We start from the raw sequence: 22781 nt of genomic DNA on the forward strand, positions 1-22781 counted from the left end.
ATGGACCCAGGGACCCAGGAACCCCTAGACCTGTCTGTGCAAGGGCCACTAGGCCTTACCCTCGCCACGATGGAAGATGGCCAGGGTCCCATCTGCAAGAGCTACCAGCACTCGGCCTTTGACATGCCTGGAATGGTAAGTTAGTGAGGTAGGCTGGGGTTGCTGGGCCCTTGGATCCCTGACCCCACCCCTCAGTAGGGGTCACATACACCAGGCTCAGCACAGAGTCTTTTAGCTTGATGGAGTGCAGACACTTCTTCCAGTTGGCTACCGCTGAATGCACATATAGCCTGCACGAATGCAAATGGACAGAGTTTACATGGCTCAGTGAACCCTCCCAGCACATCCCATGTCTTGTATCTTTGGCTTTACCTACCAGCCATTCTGGGCTCCTAGCCACATGGTGGGTGCAGCACTACTGGTGGCTGCTGAGGGTTCCCCATTGGGCTCTACTTGAGGCTGCACAGTGCTGCCATCGGGCTCTGGCCCATTTGCACTGCAAAAGGAATGGTAGCTGTAGCTGCAGTGTGCGTCACAGAAGCATATGCCTGATCCCAGATCACTTTTACCATTCTCCCCTCTACTCATCTGACCATACCCAAGAGAGCCTACCTGGCACACTGGGTGCTGGTGGGTGGGGTGGGTGCCGGGTCAGTGAAGACATGCTCTGTGAGGGGCCCGGGCCGAACTGTTGTTGCTTCTGGCTCGCTGGGACCAGGGTCTGGCACCTCTGTGGCTTCTGTGGCTTCTTCTGTGGATTGGGATGGATTGACCTTCCCATTGGCAGTGGCTGCCACGTCCCCTGTGGAAAGAGTAGTAAGTCTGGCAAGGCAGAAAAAGAGTAATGTGGTGATAAGGAGGAGATCATCTAGGACTCACCCTGCCCCTTGTCCAGCACTGGAGTGTCTCCTCGGGAGGAGCAGTTGCTACGTGGTACATTGCAGCGGGTAGCACACCCCACCAAGGTGATGCCAGCCAGCACACCGTCAACACCTGAGTCTTCAGGGTTCACATCACTGTCCAGGAACATCTCCCCAGGGGGATAGTCACTGTCATTGGCCGCTGGGAGAAAATTTCCAGTCCATCAGCACAACATCACAATGTCACCCCAAAGTTCCATCTCAGTGCAGACAGGGGGAGATAGGAGCTACCTGGCCCTCTGGGGACATCCACTCTCAGGCAACTGTAAGTCAAGCTTATAGGTCAAAAGGAACTGAGACGTAATGCTCTGCTCTATCATGTGAAAAATCCGGAAGAACTCTAGGGAGTAGAGGCCATCTCAGCACAGAGGTGAGGTTTTCAAGCAGAGACCTGTAGGGCCCTCAGCACTATCCAGGACTGGGCTAATAGGTCATGAGGATGCTGCTGAGGAGTGAAACCAGGACCTTGGCCTGTACTCTGGAGAGCATCCTCTTGGACACATGAAGGAAGATAATTTGACCCATTTTCTACTCACATTCCTAGCAGGTCTCTAGTCCTTACTTACTCAACATCCCAGTCATACCTGGCTGAAAAGGAAGAGCTACCCGCCTCAAGCACCAGTTTTGGAGGGCAGTCCACAGGCAACAAATACCTGCTGTTGGACAGCACCTGGCAGTGGGAGCCCCAGCTTACCAGGAATGCTGGAGATACACAGGACATGGGCATTGCAGACTGTGAACTGATCCACAACAGTGCCTGGTTGGTTGGCATCAATGATCACCACTTTGCTGGTGGCCAGGGTGCTGGTGAGGATCCATACCCGACTGGAGGTAGCATCTGCCTCAGGGGCCTCCTTTGCCTGTTTCAGAATATATGGGGGGCGGGGAGGGGGCGGGTAATCAAAGCTGGTGCCTGAACTTGCTATCGACATAAGCCAGGAAATCTCTGGCACTTCTCAAGAGCGAGCCTTGAATATAGATAGCATCAATGGATACAGTTATCTTCCCCTGCAGCCTACAGAGACATGTCTTGATGATTCACTCCCAAGAGGAAGCTATGAATTTGGAGAGGCTACTTTCTTGGCCCCTAAGTCAAGCTGTGACTACTCTGGGCTTCATTGCAAATCACTGGGCCTCTCCTGTGAGCAGCAGCCTCCTGCTGCCTTCTTCTCTGTATGATATAAGATGGTCCCACTGCTCCACAGGCAGGGAGGAAACCTGGACATAGATAGGCAGCAATGGTATCTTGGATGCTGTAGTACCTGCTTCCTCTCATGGAGGAAAAGGGAAGCACTGTCACCAAGGTGTGATCACTTCTAGCCAGAATCTGCAGGAACTGTCTAGAGACTCTATGTAGGGTAAAGCCACACTCTGGACCAACACACTGACCTTCTTCTTCTCAGGTGATGGGTGGCTACTCTTGGGCTCGCCTTCTACTTCGCGATCGCAGGTCAGAGGGTCTCGACCTGGCGCGGGCTTGGGTCCATTACTTGAGTCCTCTTCATTTGGTTTCCACCCGCTCAGGTTGACACCAGCAGCACACCAAAGCTGCAAGGGCAGGGCTGTGGGGTCTAGGTGCACTGGCTCCTCAGTGGCCTCCCTGGGGCTGCAGCAAGGAGACTACCCTTTGCCCAGGGTTCCCTTCTGCTCACCTTCATTGTGGGATCCTTCTCCACCAGAGGGCGGCAGTACACGGGGACAGGCACATTTTTCATCCTGGTGTCTTCCTGGCCTCCATTTGGGCTTAGCTGCAACAGAACAGAAGTGCTGTGGAATAAGGCCAAGGGAGACAGCTTGGCCTTCAGCAGCCTCGATCAGGTGCCTGTGTACACAATCTGGCCCTCCTGGCCCTCTATGCTGCTTAGTTTTTGTCAACTTGACACAAGCCAGAATCACCTGGGAGGAGGGAACCTCATAGTAGGCATGTATGTGGGAGATACCACACTGGGTAGGTGGTCCTGGGTTCTATAAGAAAGCAAGTTGAGTATGAAATGGAAAACAAGCCAATAAACAATGTTCTCCCATGATTTCTGTTTCAGTTTTCCATGTGATAGAAGTGTAAGTCAAATAAACCCATTCTTCACCCAAGCTGGTTTGGTCGTGTTTTATCAGCAACAGAAAGCAAACTAGAATACCCTCAGAGTTACAGAGTCAGCAGCAGCAGGGAGGAGATGGGTGCCTCCTGGGTCTGCACTACCACTGTGTTGGGCTTTGGTGATGCCTGTCTCATAGCACCCTCTCCATACATGAATACCACCCTCTGTCCCAAGTACCTGTTTGTACTTGGCAGGCAGGCTCCACCCACAGGCCTGCAGCCTCCCGTCGTCATTGCGCACATGTTCACGAACCTGGCGGTACTGCTCCCGCTTCTGCTCCCGCCGGGCAGAAGAGGTGCAGTCACTGGGTGAGAGGAATGACAGGTTACATGTGTTCAAAGTGAGCAGTCTGTGTGAGGCTGGGGCACCCACAGTTCCACCGTCTTCCTGGTAGAGTTTACCATGCTTCACAGCCTGCCTGAGTCTACCCTTACCTTTTCTGGGACAGGGGATACTATTTGACAGAAGGTAACTTTTCCCAATTATGCTGCAATTACATACTTATGGGGTGTGACCCTGTGCTTAAGAGGTCATTTCCAGGGGCTGGAGAGATGGCTCAGAGGTTAAGAGTACTGGCAGCTCTTCCAAAGGTCCTGAGTTCAATTCTCAGCAACCACTTGGTGGCTCACAACCATCTATACTGAGATCTAGTGCCCTCTTCTGGTGGGCAGGCATACATGCAGGCACAACATTGTATACTTAATAAATAATTAAAAACAAAACAAAACAAAGAGGTCATTTCCAGCTGTTCTGGGGCCTGTTCTATTGCTGGGCACTGGGGCTTTCAGATGGCAGCAACTGCAGTGTAACCTAGGTGAGATTATCAGTGGTTACCTAAGGTGGCACAGAGGAGGTAGGAGTACTGTAGGACCCAACATAGTCTTCAAAGACTAAAAGAATGGTCCCTAGGAACTGCAGTCCCTGCCAAAAGACACTCACAGAACCTGAGCACTAGTTCTTGGTGGGGGTAGTGAACCTTGAGAGCAACTGTCACCTTTCCTGCTCTTGAAAACTCCTGTCCCACAGTGCAGCCACTGTGCTCTCCAACTTCAAGTATGGAGTGGATAGGCTTAGGACACCTGACCCCCTCCCCTTAGAAGGCTGGAGGAGCAGGGGTCTGGGATACCCACTCATCAGGAAAGAACTCCAGGGGTCGGCTGCCAGCTGAGATCTGGCACATGGCATGGCTGCGACGCTGGCTGAAGCCGGCTGTGGTAGGTGACTTGTAGTGAATATTCACAGACGGGTAGGATCGTTTGGCCGGAGGAGGGCTGGATGAAGAACTGAAGAGGCGGCTGAAGCTGCCATGGAGACGCAGATAAGTGAGTCATGTGTGGAGCAACAACAGGCTGATGGAAGCCTCTCCCTCCCTAGAGCACCATACTCACAACTGCCAGATAGTGGACTTCTTCTTTTCCTGGACAGATGGGTGTTCCCTTGATGCTCTGCAGGGAAGAATGAAGGAGGAGCTGACCCTCTGGGGAAAGGATGTGTAATAGAAGCCAAAGCCCATGGCCTGCTATACTCCTACAACCCCAGTGCAGGAAACACAGATCCAAGCAGAGCCATGACCTCACTGGAGAAATGCAGAGGAGCACACCTGATCATTTCAGTCCACCGCACGGCCTCCTGCAGCTCCATTAGTCGTTCCTTGTATTGGTTGCGTTCCATGAGCACTCGGGCCATCTCCACCCTTGTGAAACGCCGCCGCTGGGCCATGGGGATTTTGTCCTGCAGAGGGGAGAACATGGTTCCACCAATGAGGACTAGCAGGACAGTCAAGCATATGTGGCTTCCTTCGTGGCTACCATCTAGATGGGGACATGGTTAGGAAGATCCAAGTGGAGACAAGTGATGGTGGGATGGGCATGGGAAGAGGGTCAGAGGAGCCTCTCCTAGACTACCCTGAGATGGAAGCTCTACACTATGCCCCAAATGGCTGAGAGATGAGTGACTGCTCTGTTTTAGTTTTTGTTTTTTGTTGGTTTTGGTTTGTTTTGGTTTTTCAAGACAGGGTTTCTCTCTGTAGTCTTGGCTGTTCTGGATTCACTTTGTAGACCAGGCTGGCCTCAAACTCACAGTGATCCACGTGCCTCTGCCTCCCGAGTGCTGGGATTAAAGGTGTGTACCACCACGCCCGGCCATGACTGCTCTGTTTTAAGGGACTCAGTTTGTCTAAAGGTGCTCTGGTACAGAACGGCAAACTCTGCTGGCCTAGGCCTCTGGTTAGAGGGAGGAGGTGCAGGCTCAGGGCTTGGTTGCACTGCCCAGGCGGCAGATATGTAACCGCAGTGACTGGGGCTGCTTCTGCAGCCTCTTAGGTAACAGACAAACCAGCTGGGACTACAGAAGGCATTAATGAGAAAGGGTAGAAATGTGACCCTGCCTCAGTCTAGGAAGGAATCTGCCAAAGGATGGTCTCAGTGGGAGGACATGCCCTGGGTTCAGAGGTCACAAGTAAGGGGTGAGGAGGGCCTAGAAGACTCAGCAAATCTAGGAAGGCCCACCATGCCCAGCCCACCCGCACCCACAAGTTAATAGCGGATATACCAATTCTGTAGAGAGAAGGCTGCTTACATCCTCCACCTCTTCTCTGGGCTCACGGCGGGCAATTGCAGCCTCTGACTTGACTCTGAAGGATGTGGGGAAAAGCAGCAGGTTATGAGTCCTGCCAAATGTGCTCCACAGCCCAGACATTTGGCTGTTCTAACCGAAATGGGGGCGATCTAAGCCCAAGAGGGAGTGAATCAAGCTATGCTGGTGGGCAGGCAAGTCCACAGCTGATAGTTCCACAGGCCTTCTCTGCATTGCCCCTCCCATCTCAGAGGGGCTAAGGCAAGGTGCAGGATTTCCAAAGACCATGTGGTGCTTCATCAGCCCCGCATTCCTGAATGAAGAATGGGGTGGGAGCTGTAGCTGAGGACTCTATACCTAGTGAGGGCACAGAGGACTTGAGAGGAGACAAGCGGGTGGCTAGACAATGGACATAACAAGTGTGCGCCTTCAACAGTGAGCACACAACGTTACTAGGTGAAGTGGGGGGCTCTGCTTTATTAAGGGCAGAGAGGAGAGGTGGCAGCTTGGGAACCCAGCGTGAAACCCAAGTCTCTGGGGTTTGTACCTTTTCAGCTCTTCTTCAAGCTCTTTGATTCGGTTCTCTAGCTTGACTTTGGCTTGCTTGGCTGCTTCCAGCTCACCCTTCAGCACCTCCTGCTCCCCTGACAGTTGGTCTACCTTGGCGATGAGGTCATTCTTCACCACATTCAAAGCATTTCTTTAAAGGGCAAAACAATGAAGGATTAGTGACAGCTCATGTGCACACTTCTGTGACAAGGACTTCTATGTTTTCTTGTGAGACAGAGCTTTGCTATGCAGCCCAGGTTAGCTTCAAACTCCTACTCCTGTATCTGCTTTTTGATTATGAAGCACACAGGCCTCAGACACATCCTGGTTTAGAAGGAAAACACCTGTTTGACCCGGGCATTGAATGGCGCAGTCATCCTGACTGAAGGATCCTTACAGTAAGCCTTTTTGAATAAACCACTCAGGAGTCCTATGGGTTGTTTCCACTAGAGGTGATGGTAACAGTCACGTTCCAGGGGTCACCCAGCCCGAGGCCGGGCCTGGCTGCTATAGAGGACTCTTACTTTGTTTCTAGAAGCTGTGAGTTCTCCAACAGCAGGTTTCCCACTTCTTTGCCCATTCCTGAAATGAAAGGTGAAGAGGTTTCTCTTGAGCCTAGCCAAGTGGACGTTGTTCCTACCACACCTGCCTCTGCCACAGAGTAACAACCTTCCTAGCCCTGGGCCTTGAGGTGGGAAGGGATAAGCATTTGATACTCCCACCTGCAGGGTAGTTGGGCGGCAAAAGGAGGGCAGTAAGACCAGAGTGGTCCCTGGCCTTGTCCCTGGGTTCATATTCAGAGCCCCAGGATATTTCTTCCAGCTAGCTCCTAGCAGAAAGTCAGCCTTGTAGCAGGTCCTGGAGTAGCCCTGGGGAAGCTACTTTACCCCTTGCCCTTAGCTCTGACCCACTCCAACTCTATGATTTACCCAAAATAAACCAAGGCCTTTCAGCGCTACCCGCTGGTGAAGAAATGCTGGCACGGGGACAAAGCGCAGAGATGACAGCACAGTACTCAGAGAAAATGTCTGCTCCAAGGATGGTGGCTTACTGCAGTTGCAGCCCTCCATGCAGTTACATGGAGGCCTGGTAGGACCTAGCCTAGGTAGTGGGGTCAGGAAGCATGGAGAGGGAGTGGATGTGAGGACAGGCGTTTTCATGGGGAACTGATACAGGCCTCTGGCAAAAGACTGAGTTCTCTAAATACATATCCTATAATCCCCAAAGTACCAAATTTAATTCTCATTTAGCCTTCCCCTATATTTTTGTCTGAAACAGCAAAGGCATGGTAAAGTGCTGGTCATAGGTCAGCCTGATGTCCTCTCTGACCTCCTTTGCTTCAAACAAGGACTGCTTTCCCCTGGTAAGCTAAGAAGGAACACCAAGGTCTGGGCCCACGGAGCCTCTCAGAGACTGACAGTGGTTTATCCATGGTAACCAGTGGCTTGGAGGGAAGGCCACCTCCCACCCCAGCTGAAGCAGAATGGAAAGATGGCACCTCACCCCAGGCCTGAGGTACCTGGAAACCCTGAAGCCCCACTCACTGCCATTGGCCCACAAAGCAAATGGCTCATGAAGCATGAGAAGATGTTGGACAGAGAGAGGCCAGAAAGAGAAAAAACAGACACTTAAGCAGGGCCTTGGCCTTACCAAAAAAATCATCGCGCACTACGGGAGCATCCCAGTCCCACAGGAGACGGGCAACGGGGCGGGAGGAGGGAGAGAAAAGAAGCGTGTTAAGCCTATGTAGACAGCAAGGTAGGAGGTGTTGGGGACCACTTCTGGTTGGGTTAAAGTTTGCAGCAGAGGGGACAGGAGGGCAGAAGGCGGGATGAAGCCAGGGATTCCTGTGAAATTTTACTTGTAGGCAACAGAGCAGCCAGCCAGAGGAAACCATATAATGAGAAGCTGTAACCAGGAGGTTGGCTGCCACTGGATACACTAAAGGGACACAATTATAGGGGCAGGTGGGCCTTAGGCCCTCCAGTGCACAGCAGTTCAGCCTGGCTACCCTGATGGACTATAGTTGGCAGGGGCCTCATGGAACCCTTAACTTCTGGGGTGGACTGTCTTAAGTTCCTAGTGGCCTTTTCAGCCTTGAAGATGGAGGTCACATATTAAAAGCCTATCAGTGGCCAGTGGAGCAATGCCATCTGGGCATTTTGGGCAGCAGCAGGCTGGAAGCAAAGCGCATGGCTGTAGGAGCTAAGTGGCCGGGAGCAGCCAGACAGAAATCAGAGGTGTGCACAGCCCCTGGTGATACTCAGTGACAGGGGAGAGTCCCACGTGTATGTCCCACCCTACTCCAGCTGCTCTCCACAGTGGAAAGAGGGGACCACATGGAGACAGACAGAGAGATACATACCTGAGAACTCCCCTGGCATGCATCCAGTGAAGGAGAGACAGGAAAGGAAGCAACAAAAATCAATTGGTGACTGGAACCAACAATTAAAGAAATTCTTATTAAAAAAAAAAAAAAAAATCAACAAGGATTCAGCCACTCCTATGTTGATGGGCACAAAAAACAAAACACTTCAGAAGTTGCAGGACACAACACATTCCATGGATATAGAAACCCTAAAGGGAGAGACCAAATGGAAATCCCTCTGTCTCCAAGGAACCTAGAGTACCCCAGTTCTTGTTCAGCTTTGCCAGAAATTTGTGGTACCCAGTGGTACACTAGTGCTCAGCAGACCTCAACAATTCCTGTGAAGAGAAGGGCGCACGTGTACAAAGGCCCTGTAGAGTGAACAGGCTGTGCTGGCAGTGCATATAAGGAGGCCCTGACATGTCACAGTGTGCATCTGAAGCTGGATTCAGGGGTCTCCTGTTTAGCCCTGTACTTACAGCAGTAGAGGTAGAGAAAACAGGACCCTGAATGAGGGACAAGAAGATGATAAGGGAGAAAGGAATCTACTGTGGAGAGAAAATAAACCAAAGCGTAGTGGGGGCTGGGGAGCATGGAGTGGTATGAACAGGCCTTACTGGGAACAGGTCTCTTCAGTACAGATTGATAGGGGGAAAATGGGAGTGAAGTAGGAAAACATTTTTATCCTCCAATAAATTAAAGGAAAGAATTCTGTTCTGGTTGTGTACTTTCCAGGGAAGGAAAGCAGCATGAAAACCCACTTGATTTAATTAAAATAATGTTGGTCATAGAAATCCAAATATAGCAGAGCACCATTCTGAAATGGTATCCCTTTCCTTGCACCTCTCTAGATAAACATCCTACACTATCCATCCTCCCAGGCAGGTGGTGTGCTGTCAGGGGACTCTAAGCTCTTCACCATCTACTCCTGACGTACAAAAGGCACTCATCATTCTGTCCAGGACACATGGGTACAGGTGACCAGAGAACCTGTGGCCTACCTACCTCTTGCTCTACAGCTCCATACATGGAGCAGGGTAGTACCAGCTCCTGCTCTGCTCTACAAGACTGTAGTTGATTCATTTTCATTGATCCAAAGCTGAGTGGTTTTTATGTTTGAGGTATCATCCGTGATTTTCTAATTTATCCTTTGCTAATTTTCTACTGTACTTTATTTGCCTCAATGGTAAAGAACACATACACTTTCTTGTCCTTTTCTTTTGTTGAGTGCTGGGGATCAAATTGGCTCCTGCGAGCATCTGTGCTACCACTGAACTGCACCTCTAGTACACGCACACTCTAATGATCAGTCACATGCATGGACATGTGGTGGTTTTGGTAATGCAGAGATCTGGCTTATGGAAATACTCTTCTGAGAAATTCTCAGCTCCACTGCCCTTGTCACTTTGTTTAAATATTTGATCAACCTAGAATTAATTTCTGTTTTATGGCCTAAGATCAGACCACCATTTTGTTAGACTATGGAGTGAAGTTCATTTTTGTCCAGAGAGTTCTGACTCATCCTCTTACAGTGTGTCCAATCCTCAAGGATAGCTGTTTCTGGACATCTAGGTGTGTCCCTACATGGTGCAATCTGCTACAGAAGGAAGGAATCTCACAATGTGCATCAGAGTGAGACAGGTTGGGTCTGCGTGCCACAGTGGGGATTCCCCAAGCAGGAGAACTGCCTGACTCTGCGCAGCAGTTTCCTTACAATCTCCTTACCATGGTGCATGGTGTGATGTTCCAGGAAACAGTGCAGGCTGAGGATAGCATGACGTCCAAAAACATCCATTCTATAACATGTTTTCCTCAGCATTTCTGAAGCCTTGCATGTGTACATGTAGGGGGTTCTAAACAATAGCTGGCATGTTATAGCTTAATTGGGGGCTTGCTTATTTGTTTATTATCTATCTGTCTGTCTGTCTGTCTATCTATCTATCATCTCCACCGTAGTTTCTCTTCCCTCCTCTCCTCCTAGCCCTTCCCAACCGCTACCCCCCCCCACACTTCTTTTTTTTTTTTTTTTTTGGTTTTTCGAAACAGGGTTTCTCTATGTTATCTTGGCCGTCCTGGACTTGCTTTGTAGATCAGGCTGGCCTTGAACTCACAGTGATCTACCTACCTCTGCCTCCCGAGTGTTGAGATTAAAGGCGTGAGCCACCATGCCCGGCTTCACCCCCATTTTAAAACTCAGCTTCTTAAAGTAGTGTGTGTTACAACTGCTGGTGTCTTATGTTTGATACATACAGTGTGTGTCAGGGCAGACACCTTTTACTACCTTCAGTGCTGAGATACATGGAGCTGAAAGCCAGGCCTTCTGAGTAGGGGCTCACCACTGTAATCCCTGCTGATGATCCAAAGCAGCATTTACCTCATGATTTAAGACTGTGTTTGTGAAACCAGGCATGGTGGCCCACGCCTTTAATTTCAGCACTCAGGAGGCAGAGGTAGGCAGTAGATCTATCTCTGTGAGTTCGAGGCCAGCCTGGTCTAAAAAACGAGTTCAGGACAGCCAAGGCTACACAGAGAAACCCTGTCTCAAAAAACCAAAACAAAAAACAAAAAAAGAAAAAGAAAAATGAAGAAAAGATGGTGTTTGTGAGAATACAGCATCATCCCCTTTCCTGACTGTGAGATGCTGAGAGGCCTGGAGAAAGCAGGTAAGTAGATGTGTCTCCACAGGCACATAGGCTGCTCAGGTGTGCTCATTCACTGTATCTTGTTGACTATGCCATACCATCTTGTTTGGTTTTTCAAGATAGGGTTTCTCTGTGTAGCCGTTGGCTGTTCTGGACTCTCTTTGTAGACCACGCTGGCCTCAAACTCACAAAGAACTGCCTACCTCTGCCTTCTGAGTGCTGGGATTAAAGGTGTGTGTTACCACGCTTAGCACCATACCATCTTTAAAACCACAAAAGTGTCTGTAGCCACAGGCCAGGATGACCCTTGAGTGTGTAGCTAAGTAGATTCCTCTAGAACCTGGTCACCATATTAAGTCATTTGTCACAGCACTTAACAGACTGTACAGTATTGAGTCCTGCCTGAGCTCCTTATGGCCATCTGACTTCCTGTTTACACACACACACACACACACACACACACACACACACAGTTCCATAGAAATGACAGCACAACACATAGGGAAGGATACATCTTTGCTGTGGCAGAATAAAGCCTCTGCTGCCACCTCCCCAGAGCACACTCATCACTTTGTCTGCAGCCATAGTGCCAGTTACATAAACTCATAGCCTGGTCACCAAAAACCCCTCACAGACCATCCCCTGTGCTGCCATGTATCTGAACCTGCTCACCCTTCACTTGATGATGGTCTTGCTTTATCTGATTGTGAGATGCAAGCCCTGGCCTGAGCCTGTGGAGCAGTGAGAAGCATCAGCGGAGTCCTATACATCCTGCTTAGAACTGGATGTGGCAGCCTGTGGGAGAAGCCTGTCCCTTTTCCCGGGAAGTAGAGGGGTGGCCCTGCAGCCACCAGGAATGACTGCCATGGATCTGTCCTTGGGTGGGTATAACAGAGCAAGGTATTTCTCATTACAGGGTGTGGGCCCTACTCCTAGGGACATCCAGTGGATACCAAATGCCAGCAGTATGTCTCTGTGAACAAATTAAAAACCATAAACTGGGGACTTTCGGGAAAATTCATAGGATGAAGAATTTACCTTAGTAATATTATGAAATAAAAATCCTCAGCCCAAAGGACCACAAATCTTTTCCTTCATTGTAAGTAAGTAAGTCAATAAAAAGACCAACAGAACCCAGGTGCCAAGCAGTCATGGGTGATAGGCTGTGTTTACCTAGGAGGTCGGCTCCCTCATCCACATCCCCGATGACCTCAGACCCCGCTGTAGATAGTTCATGATACAGGGAGTCAGTGTTGATGCCAAAAGCTTTGTTCACAATTCCCTGGGTCGGGCTGTTGGGATACATACAGAAAGAGCAGTTAGGAACAGAACTGCTGTACCACCTGGCAGCAAACCTCCAAGCTTGTATTAGGGTCTGCAACTGAAGTGTCTCCAAAAGCCTGGATACTAAAAGCCCATGGTGCAACTTTAGGAAGTAGGCCTCAGTGGGAGGAAATGAGGTTGCAGAGGGTATGATCGAAAGATACTAGTAAGGACCCTAGCCTCTCTCCATTTCCAGGACTCCACAAGTAAGCAGTTCTTTCACCATATCCTTCCCTTATGATATACTGTGTTACCACAGGCCCAAAGGCTAAAGCACTGAAACTTCTAAAGCTAGGAGTCAAAATTAACCTTTCTTCTTCTTCTCCTCCTCATCATCATTTTTTTTTTTTTTGGTATGTACATTAGTGTTTTGACTGAATGTATGTGTGTGTAAGAATGTCATATCCCCTGGAACAGGAATTACAGAGTGTTGTGAGCTGCCATGTAGGTGCTGGGAACTGAACTCTGGTCCTTTGGAAGAGCAGCCAGTTAACCACTCTTAACCCCTGAACCACTTCTCCAGCCCTGGGTCTTTGTTTTTTTAATATTTATTTATTGATACACATGTATTGGCATGCAAGCTCTATCTTCTTGCTCAGCAGTACAGAGGGCTGTGAGCCACCATGTGGTTGCCGGGAATTGAACTCAGGACCTCTGGAAGAGCAGACAGTGCTCTTAATCCCCGAGCCATCTCTCCAAACCTATTTTTGGTTTTTCAAGACAAGGCTTTTCTGTGGAGCCTTGAACTCAGAGAGATCACCTGCCTCTGCCTCCCAAGCACTGGGATTAAAGGTATGCACCACCACTGCCTGGCTAATCTTTCTTTCTTTCTTTTTTTTTTTTTGAATAATTTATTTAACTTTATTTTATGTCATTGGTATATGGGTGTCAGATCATTTGGAACTGGAGTTACAGACAGGTGTGAGCTGCCATGTGGGTGCTGGGAATTAAACCTGGGTCCTTTGGAAGAAAAGATAGTGTTCTTAGCCACTGAGCCATCCCTCCAGCCCAATCTTTCTTATTTTTAAATAGATAATTTCAAGAATTTTTTCACAGGGATAGGAAGCTGACTGATATACCTGTTCAATGACAACCCTGCAATGTGGGTACAGACATGACTGGGGTATGATAACGATGTCCCCCATACACACTCCTACAGCACACTGAATCCCTCATCCAGCCTGGCTGTATGAGCACCTGCTTCCTGTGCGGTCCAGACGGGTTTCCGGACACACATCCAGTTCTGGGGTAGAGTCGATAATGTCCTGAACATCAGACCACTCATCACTGCTGCCCATACCTAGTACAGAGCACAGAAACCTGGTGTCAGGGGACAGCCTGAAAACTTCTGCCCTATTCACAAAGGCTTCCCAGGCCTGCATCTACAGAATTCACACTAGTCTTCTCTAGTTATGACTGTCAAAAAAGGGTTCTCCCTATCCCAGCTAAGTGGATGGACGCTCCAGCCTATGGGAGTCTAAAGAGGAAGGCCAACCCACTCCCTGCTTGCCCTGTGGAATATTTGGAACCTGGGTCTTTTCTTTTCTTTCTTTCTTTCTTTCCTTTTCTTTTCTTTTAAAATTTGAAACAGAGTCTCATGTCCATAGGCTGGTTTTGAACTCCTGATCCTCCTGCCTCTACATCCCAAGAGAGGGAATTACAGATGTGTGCCACAATGTCCAGCTTGGAGTCTTGTCTTTAAGGAAGTGATCAAGGTTAAATGAGGCTACATGGCTCACCTCACTCAATTGGGCTCCTTACGAGATCAGGACAGACATACTGTGAGGACACTGGGAAGTGGCTCTAAGTCCAGGAAGGACCTCAGAAGAGACTGCCTGTACCTTGGTCATGGTCTTCCTACCTCTAGGACAGCTATTTAAAACTGCCTACCTGTGGTATTTGCCATAGAAGCCTTAGCCATTATATCTGCTCAAGCTACAACCCAAAGAGAAAGAAACACCTCTTAGGTGTAGGTGGAAGAGGTGACAGTGAGCAGCAGATGCATGGCCTCCCCAGGGGTAGGGCTGTGGCACTGGACAGACTACATACCGATACTGACGTTCCGCATTTCTTGGGTGACCTGAACTTCCATGTTACGGCTGTTGCGCTTCTCTCGGGCCCGCTTGTTGTTCTTTGTGACACTGCCATAGTCCCCCAATGGCTGTAGGCTCTCGTTGAGTGGTGTGACTGCTGCTGAGGGCACGGAGGATGTGGGTGTGTTGGACTTGGTCCCAGTGGTACTGGGCGTTGCAGCTGCTGAGGACTGGCCTGACTCAGACATCTCATCGTTTGGACACTAAAGCCAAACAGAGGAAGGAGGAAGAACATCATAGTAGGCCGTGGTGCTATGGTTAGCGGGGTTGCAGAGGCCCCATTGCTCTACTTCTCTGCCACGGGGCTATAACTAAACAACACTGTGCCCACCTGTAGAGGCAGGAGTCTCCTTTTGGCCTAGTTACTCCTGAACAATGAATGATGCTCACCCATAGCTGCCTCTGACTTCCCAGAAGCCACCACCTCACTGAATGGAACTTTCAGCTTATACCTGCCATAGGATAGTCCAGCACAATCATGAGTGATATGATGCTACACACAGGACATGGTGGAAGACACAGTGGGTAGCCTGTGCAGTTGTGGGCTGGTTAGGAACCAATGACAGACTAGCATGGGCAAAGGGTAAGAAAGTTGGTACCTGGCACTGGGTGGCCAGGTTGTGCTGTACACTAAGCTACAACAGTACTACCCCCTTGTACCAACTGTAGGCCACAAACACTCAGCCCTGGCTGAGGACAGTGGCAGAGAAGGACACAGTATTTCTCTGACTCTGTGGCTGGGACCTCCACTAAGCAGATCCTGAATGTTTTTCTAACACTTCAGCAGAAACAAAGTTTAGCCCTGAGCAGCAATGCAAATTGTTAATAAAATGGACACTGTTCTGTAGAAAACTCAGACTCTTACAGAAGCCAGCTGCTAACTTTACAAATCTTATGAGGGGAAAAAGGCACTCAATTGAAGGTTATAAAAGAGGGAGCAAGTATTTTCTTCTTGTGCTCTTTCTTGATAAAAATATTAGACAGTCTAAATAAAAACGGTTCCCAAACACTCCTCTATCAACTAGTATTGACAGATGTATATGACATGTGATTCTAGGCAGGTGCCCTGGTCATTCCAGGCGGCCTTCAGAGCCCTTTGCTTCTCTCTTACGAGGGCCAAGGAAGATGACTAAACATATCAGGCATGCACTGTAGTGGGTTCCAGAGTTCTGTCCCAGAACTCTGTCACTGCTGGGACCTAGCATGAATCTCTCAGTAATGGAGATAGTCACGTCTTCAAAAGACAAGTTCTGGTTTTATCTACCAAGCTGCTTTATTCCTACACAAGCAACTGTATAGGAAATGTTGGGCAAGGAAGGACGGCTCTTTTGTCAGAATTCGATGGCTTTCCTGACATCAAGTGAGTTGTGGCCAAGGCTGCGGTTCTGGCCCACAGCCAAACACAATTCAGTCCTAGCCAGCAGCGCTGAAGCAAGAGCCCTTACACCAGCACACAGTCCGCCCACCTTGGAAACAGCTCTGTAACAAAATTCTAGCTTTGCATCTGGATCCAGCTTCTTCCCAATGTAAGGGAGAAACACTTTTCCTTCACATTCCTGTGAGTGCTGAAAGAGGTGAGCATGATTCATAAGGGGCCTTTGAGATGTAGCTCTCAAAAGACTTGTGCTTGCCTCTTTTCAGAGTCATCCAGGTGCCTTCCAGATGTAGACCTCTGATGCTGCAACCCAGTAAAAAAAAAAGAAAGAAAGAAAAAGAAAAAGAAAAAAAGAAAAGAAAAGAAACTCCAAGCAGGACAGGAAGAAGCCAGAGGAATAAGTCTCACTCATTTCTAGACCTCCTTCCTCAGTGTCCATGTGCTTCTGCCTATTGTGACCCTTTGATTAAAAATGGGGGCATTTTGCCCTCTGGCTGTGCCTCCCCCAGTGTCCCGGCTCTATTATCCTACAGGGCCGCACTTACCCAGGGGACACACCCCCCTGGCCACCACTTACCTAGGGCAAACCTCTCAACCTCCTAAACATCAACGGGGAGCAGTGACCTCCAAATGTATTGCAAAGAACCCCCACTCTTAGCGGTCATTCCTCACCATGAGTAGCCACAACTGTTTGGTTAAAACACTACAGTATATAAAAACAAAAGACAAAACAAAAAACAAACAAAAATTAAGAAATTAGAAAAACCTTAAAATTTGGAGCATGAAATAAAAAGAACTTAATGTATTAATTACTTTTTTAAAAATAAAAAAAAAATCAAATAAAACATACAATAAACTAAAACACAAAACATTGTGGTTTAAGAGAGAAAAGCAGTTTCAGACAACACAGAAGAGACAGACAGGACATGGTAAGAAGAGCTGGTAAAGCATGGGCCGGAGTGGGTGCCTGGAGCCCGGCTGGGTCAGGCATAGGCTCCCATGGCCTTCTGTAGTTCTTGTAATGTCTGCAAATGCTTAAGGGGAAGCCTTCTCACAAGTCTGGTGTGAGGTAGAGTGAGTGAGCAAGGGAGTGAGCATGAAAAGCTGGCATAACGGCAAGGCCATAGCTAGATGGCTAGGGATAGCAGAGTTCTTATGGGTCTTACTGCCTTCTTCTCAAGGCACATACCCTGGCAGGTCAGTGAGACAGGGCACCAGCACCTCTGTCTTGCAGATATACTCATTGCCTAAAACAAGAGTACAAGCAGTGGGTCACTTTCTGACAGAGCTGGCAGCACATAACAGCCCCTGCAAGCAAGCTGGACACAGGCAGGACAGTTGGCCAAGAACAACAGCAGGAAATTTCAGAAGTCCTGGACCCCGTATCCACCAAGTCCAGAGGCTCAAGAACATGTGTCCCCCAATTCCCTGGGAACTTTTCACCAGACCCAGGGGCCCCTTCTCCATCCCAGGAAGGCAATCTCCCTTATCTGGCAATGTTTCACCTGCCTCTAGGCAGTCTAAACACACAGCCCCCTTGTACAGAAAGTGACCTGCAGCCCTGAATGAATAACCTGACCTTTTCTGGGCTCCATGTTTGGGGTGAATACCTGTGGGTGGTAGTATAAGGAACTACGGCCAAAGACAAGTAGAAAAGAGCCCCAGCAAAACCCATCTTGTTCTTTATGCCTCAGACTCTAGACACTGAAGGCACTCTGTCTGGAGTCTAGCCAGAGATGGGCATGTATTTGGGGATATGTTCTGGTTGTAGCTACGTTCGGCCTTAATAGACATGGCTTCCTTGGCTGCAGAGTGGCCTGAGAAACAAAGGGGGCTAGCCTGGACTCACAGGTGCTAGCGTGAGGTCAAACAGAGCAGGAAGCTCATTCCTCCTTACACCCCAGGTCTGTTTCTCTGTCTTTGCCTCATGCCAGGGGATGGGGGACTAACTCAGGGAAAACAGCAAAGACTGGAGTCCCCTGATGGACATGGGGATATCATAGTTTAGGGGACCCTCACTACACACACGGCTACAAAACCTGGTAGCTGGAGCTGGACTGCAGCTGGCCGAGGTCACTCAGGTGCCAGTGGTCCCCCGCAGGCACGAGCTTGCCCCCCATCTGTGCACGTACCATGCCATCAGCCAGGGGGAAGACATTCAGAGAGGTGGGACGCTCCTTCCTGCTGCAGTAGAAAAGAGGTAAGCACAGGAGGAGACAGTTAGGTTGTGCTAGGGGAGAATCAAAAGTCCATTTCTTGACAAAGAGATAGATAAGGTCTGGTGGATGGCGATGCTTAAAGCAGCATTCTGTACCCAGCCACTAAGTATCACTTCCACACATTTGAGAGCTATTCCTTAATTAGGAGTCATGTATTTCCCCCTTCCATCATGCTCTAATTTAACATTTTTATTCAGTTTAATTTTGAAAAAAATTTATTTTTTGTGTATGGTTGCTTTTGCCTATGTGTACATCCGTACACGCATGCGTGGTGCAATGGAGGCCAGAAGAAGGCACTGGATTCCTGAAACTGGAGTTACATACTGATGGTTGTGAGCTATCATGTGGGTGCTGGGGATTAAACCCAGGTCCCCTGGAAGAGCAGTCAGCACTCTTAACTCATCAGCTACCTCTCCAGCTCCCCTATTTAGTTTAATTTTAAACAGAAACAGCGTCAGAGCTAGTAATCCTAAAGCAATGCCAACAAGAGCTTTTTCAGTATTTATTATTTTAAAATTCTAAATATATGTGTGTAGTGTGTTGGTATGTGAATGTGAGGTACAGGTGCCAGCTGAGTCCAGCAGGGAGTGTCAGACTCCCGAAAACTAGAGGCATAGGCAGCTATGAACTGCCTGGTGCAGGTGCTGGGACCGGAACTCAGATCCTGTGGAAGAGCAGTAAGTGCTCTTAACTGTGCTGAGCCATTTCTCCAGCCTCAACAAGACCTTTATTTTTCTTTCACCAGGCAGTTCTCTGGGACCTTATAGGGCTGTGTGTGAGACTCTTCACCTTGTATTTTGAGACAGGGTGTCCTACGGAACTCACCCATTGGCTAGACTACCTGGCCAGCAAGCTCTGGGGGTCTGACCCCCACGCAACCATCTCCTCACAGCCCCTTCACAGGCTTCTCATTAAGAAGTACCTTACCAGGACATGGTCAAAGCAAAGAACACTACTATCATGACTGCTAGGTGATGAAGGACATTGCTTCTATGTGCAGATCTCTTTACATAGAAGGCAGGTTCAGATTTCGAGGCTGCCAATCAAGCAGGTTTGACCACACACAGGTCTAGGCAACACCACACTTCCAGGGCTAACCTGTTCAAAGCTGTTCAGATCAAGCATTAGTGCCTGTTCATGCGATAGCTTCTAACTCTGGGTGTTCAGCCCTTAGAAACATGGGAGTGATAATGTCTTCCTCTGGAATCTCAAGGAGACACATCCTCTGAAAGCAGAAAATGTGTGTTTTCTCCTTACCGCATGAAGAATGCCAGGGATGGAGAGGAGGGCCAAGGACAGCGACAACTCAGAAACTACCTGTGGCTGACTGTTTAGCTTGAAAAAACATGAGTCTGGGCAAGGGTCTCTTGGTAGAGATTGGGCAGTTAGTCTGTCCTGTTCAAAACATCAATCTCCTGCAGTACGGAGATCCCTAGCACTTGCTGGGACTTGATTTTGATGTCTCATTTGTTTGTCATGGCACGGATAGAACCAAAGAGGCTGGGTGCTTCATGCGGAGACAATGGGTTGGGGTAGTGGAGAAGTGTTCAGGGCTGAGGGCTCTCTGGAAGGCACTGTTCAGGGTCTGGCTTGCATGACTCTTTCATACAGGGCATGCTGGGCCTATTAGTATTAAGTAGAAAGAATTTAGATGCTGAGTCCCAAAAGAGTTGGAGAGTTTGTCTACTTTTGAACCTCCCTAGATCAGCTATACTGACAATATTCCACAAGTGCCAAGCCTCTGGGCCACTGAGAGGACAGCACAGTTCATCAGCCCTGTCTGTTACAGACCCCATTAAGCACTCCTTCTTTTGACCCTGGGTGAGAAGCACATAATGTGCTCCTAGGCCCTAAGCCAATGCTGCCTCTCCAGATGCTACAGGATGAGAACAGGGAGGTGGCTCTTGTCTCAAAGGACGGAATGAGACATACACTGCAGATGACTAAATCCACAGCTGGAAATGTTTCTACTGGCCTACCACCTCCCCAGTCAAGTCACACTGGAACTTTAGGCACACACTGCTCTCAGTGGCTCAAGTCAATGGTATAATTTCATGTGTGAGGAGGGCAGGCATTTCTTGAGTGTGGGATAGAACCTAGAACCTGGAAAACTCAGGGAACTCTTGCTCTGTCAACTACTATGTGGCTAAGGGGTATCCAATGAGTCTGTCCCTCCTCAGTCTTGTGAAGGTCATCAAGAAAACTGTGATTCCAATTGGAGCAATTACTGTCAAAATTCTTCCCTCAGACAACCCCAATCCTCACGGTGACCCTAGCACTACAGTGGACAAAGACCAGCAGACTTTACCTTTTCCTCCACGACTGGCGAGGACTGCAAGCAGCAACAGACACAATGGCCAGCACACAGCAGCAACAGCACAGAGGGCAGGACAAGAAGACCACATTAGAGACTGAAGTTCAGACTGGCTGTTACATAGCATGTGTTCACAGAGACGGCACGTGCATGATGATGGTGAGATATCTGGACCCCATCATGTGTTCCCCTCTACACAAACAACAGCTACACATAGTATCTGTAGGAACAGACACATGAGGTACAGATTCTTGTGGTTTTGACAAAAGACCTGAGGATGTGACTTACTGAACAGGCAGCAGTTGGGTGAGCACAGGGCTTATCACAAACACCTAGCACACATGTGCACATAGAATGAGAGCAGAGAGACACACAGGCTCCCACCTACATCTGCAGCAATGGTTCAAGAACAGCAAGTACTGGAAACTCTACTCAGTTCATTCTAGACATACAGATCCTGAAAACCACGCCAGGAGTGCAGGAAAAGGCCACATACATCACAAGTGGCCAGTAGCTCAGACTCAGGAGGAATAAAGACGCTATAAAGTCCTTATGGGGAATTTAAGAAGTCTGAGCTCAGAGTGAACCAACTTAAAGATCTGACCTAAAGGACACACAAGCTTCCTTCTACATTAGCCGAAGAGCGGAGCATTAGCATTGTTGAAGTACAGTGCTCGCCAGTGACGGTGCACACACCTGGGGTGAGGAAGGGCTCTTTCTTCACACCTCAACTAGCCCACTACTTTGGGCCCCCATACTACCCTGATCTCAGCTTGGGTTTAGACCACAGGAGACAGATTAGGTTCTTTTTAACTACTCAGGTAATGGCAAGTAAAACAGAGTCTGTGGGTTAAGGAACTTCAGTGCCACAAGCCAGGATGATGGGAAAAGCCCAGAGGCAAGCATTAGCTCTTCCTACCCCCACTCAGTCTCCATAAGCCTGGTAACAAGCACTATTCTCCCATGCTGTGGAAACTAGTATGGAAGGCTGGCAGTGGGATCAGGAGACCAAGGCAACAAGGTGCTTATATCTTTGCTTTGAGAAGCTCAATGGGCAGATCAGGGCAGATCAGATCAAGCACCCAGGGGTTTGAACTCAGTGAGCAAGACACCCCCACACTCTTTCTAGTTATGCTGGAAAATCCTATTTGTCAGACAACAGAAAAGGCCATAACGGCTTCTTAGGGCTTCTAGAAGGCATGAAGAAAGCCTCTCCCTGGCAGCCACCTACTATGGGTATCACTCTTATTCTTGGCCCCATGCTGCCCAGAGAACATAAGATGACCATAGGCAGAGAAGACTCACAGATCCACTTCTTACAGAACATGCCAAGGGCATGCTAGCGCTATTAGGGAAGGACGGACAAGAAACACACCAGCCTAAGCCTTAAACTCCTCTCAAGTAGAAAGCACGCTTTCCACAGCCTGGTTGCCTAGAGATGGAGACAAACTGAGTACAGGGGAGAAAACCAGGGGTAGAAGTAGAGGCTCTGGACACCTAGCTAGTGTAGACTACCTAGAGCTAAGGAGCCTACAGAAATACCTTGGTAGCAAGTTCCTGGATGGGCTTCCATCCCTTCACCAAGTAGGCACTCATAGCAAAGCACACCCTATATGAGGCCATGGTGTTTCTTTTCCAAAGGAAAAACAAGTAACCTAGCCTGGCCCGTGGTGATGATCAGAGTCACCAGAGGTTAGCTTCATACCCTACCTGGCTTTGAACCCTGCCCAGCTTTGGTTTTAGCTGAGCTCACAGGATCCTAGGGTATCTATTTCTGCAGACCCATAGGACAGTCTGCAATCCTGGGTTTATGTCACAATGCCCAAGTTTCTGTGATATACTGGATATGTTGGCCCCATATTTTAAACCACTATTCAACTGCTTGTACCCTGTCTACTTCCTGCTACAAGTAGCAGCACCATGTCAGATAATACAACCCAGACCCTCCCTACCTTCCTCAGGCCTACAAGGCCTTTGCATGCATTCTTGTTTTATGTATGCTGAAGAGGACAGCTTTTCTAGTCACTCAGAAAGTGGCTGATGGAACCTGGAGCTCTATATCTTGAACCTGCTCATTTGTAGATACAGTACATAGCAAGAGGAATATGCAGCCTTATTATAAAGTGACTAGAGAGCTTTTCTGGTCCAGACCTAGTTTTAAAAGGTTCAGCACAGGCTGGAGAGATGGCTCAGCAATTAAGAGCACTGCCTGTTCTTCCAGAGGTCCTGAGTTCAATTCCCAGCAACCACATGGTGCCCTCTTCTTGTGTGCAGGTGTACAAGCAGGCAGAAGACTGTATAAATAATT

The 22781-nt window shown here is 48.8% G+C and overlaps 1 protein-coding gene across 12 annotated transcripts in view; it reads right to left on the reverse strand.

The window, feature by feature from the left end:
* Positions 1-22781, reverse strand: part of Mapk8ip3 (mitogen-activated protein kinase 8 interacting protein 3) — a 41209-nt gene that overhangs the window by 2142 nt on the left and 16286 nt on the right. Inside the window, exons 5-26 of one of the 12 annotated variants that reach the window (XM_051167973.1) lie at positions 20468-20491; positions 18073-18124; positions 14522-14768; positions 13670-13772; positions 12323-12441; positions 8505-8516; positions 7790-7807; positions 6664-6721; positions 6138-6290; positions 5567-5648; positions 4617-4747; positions 4405-4461; positions 4147-4317; positions 3194-3320; positions 2573-2668; positions 2310-2468; positions 1615-1780; positions 880-1062; positions 613-802; positions 377-496; positions 210-290; positions 60-127 (exon numbers count right to left, since the gene is read on the reverse strand). In XM_051167973.1, coding sequence (XP_051023930.1) covers positions 60-127; positions 210-290; positions 377-496; positions 613-802; positions 880-1062; positions 1615-1780; positions 2310-2468; positions 2573-2668; positions 3194-3320; positions 4147-4317; positions 4405-4461; positions 4617-4747; positions 5567-5648; positions 6138-6290; positions 6664-6721; positions 7790-7807; positions 8505-8516; positions 12323-12441; positions 13670-13772; positions 14522-14768; positions 18073-18124; positions 20468-20491 — 2417 coding nt within the window. Of the gene's footprint in view, positions 1-59; positions 128-209; positions 291-376; positions 497-612; positions 803-879; positions 1063-1614; positions 1781-2309; positions 2469-2572; positions 2669-3193; positions 3321-4146; positions 4318-4404; positions 4462-4616; positions 4748-5566; positions 5649-6137; positions 6291-6663; positions 6722-7789; positions 7808-8504; positions 8517-12322; positions 12442-13669; positions 13773-14521; positions 14769-17979; positions 18125-20467; positions 20492-22781 lie in introns of all 12 variants that reach the window. The other 11 variants (XM_051167968.1, XM_051167965.1, XM_051167964.1 and 8 more) reach the window with 11 other exon arrangements.

The sequence above is a fragment of the Acomys russatus genome, chromosome 25 (genome assembly GCF_903995435.1).
Source record: "Acomys russatus chromosome 25, mAcoRus1.1, whole genome shotgun sequence".
NCBI classification, from domain to species: Eukaryota; Metazoa; Chordata; class Mammalia; order Rodentia; family Muridae; genus Acomys; species Acomys russatus.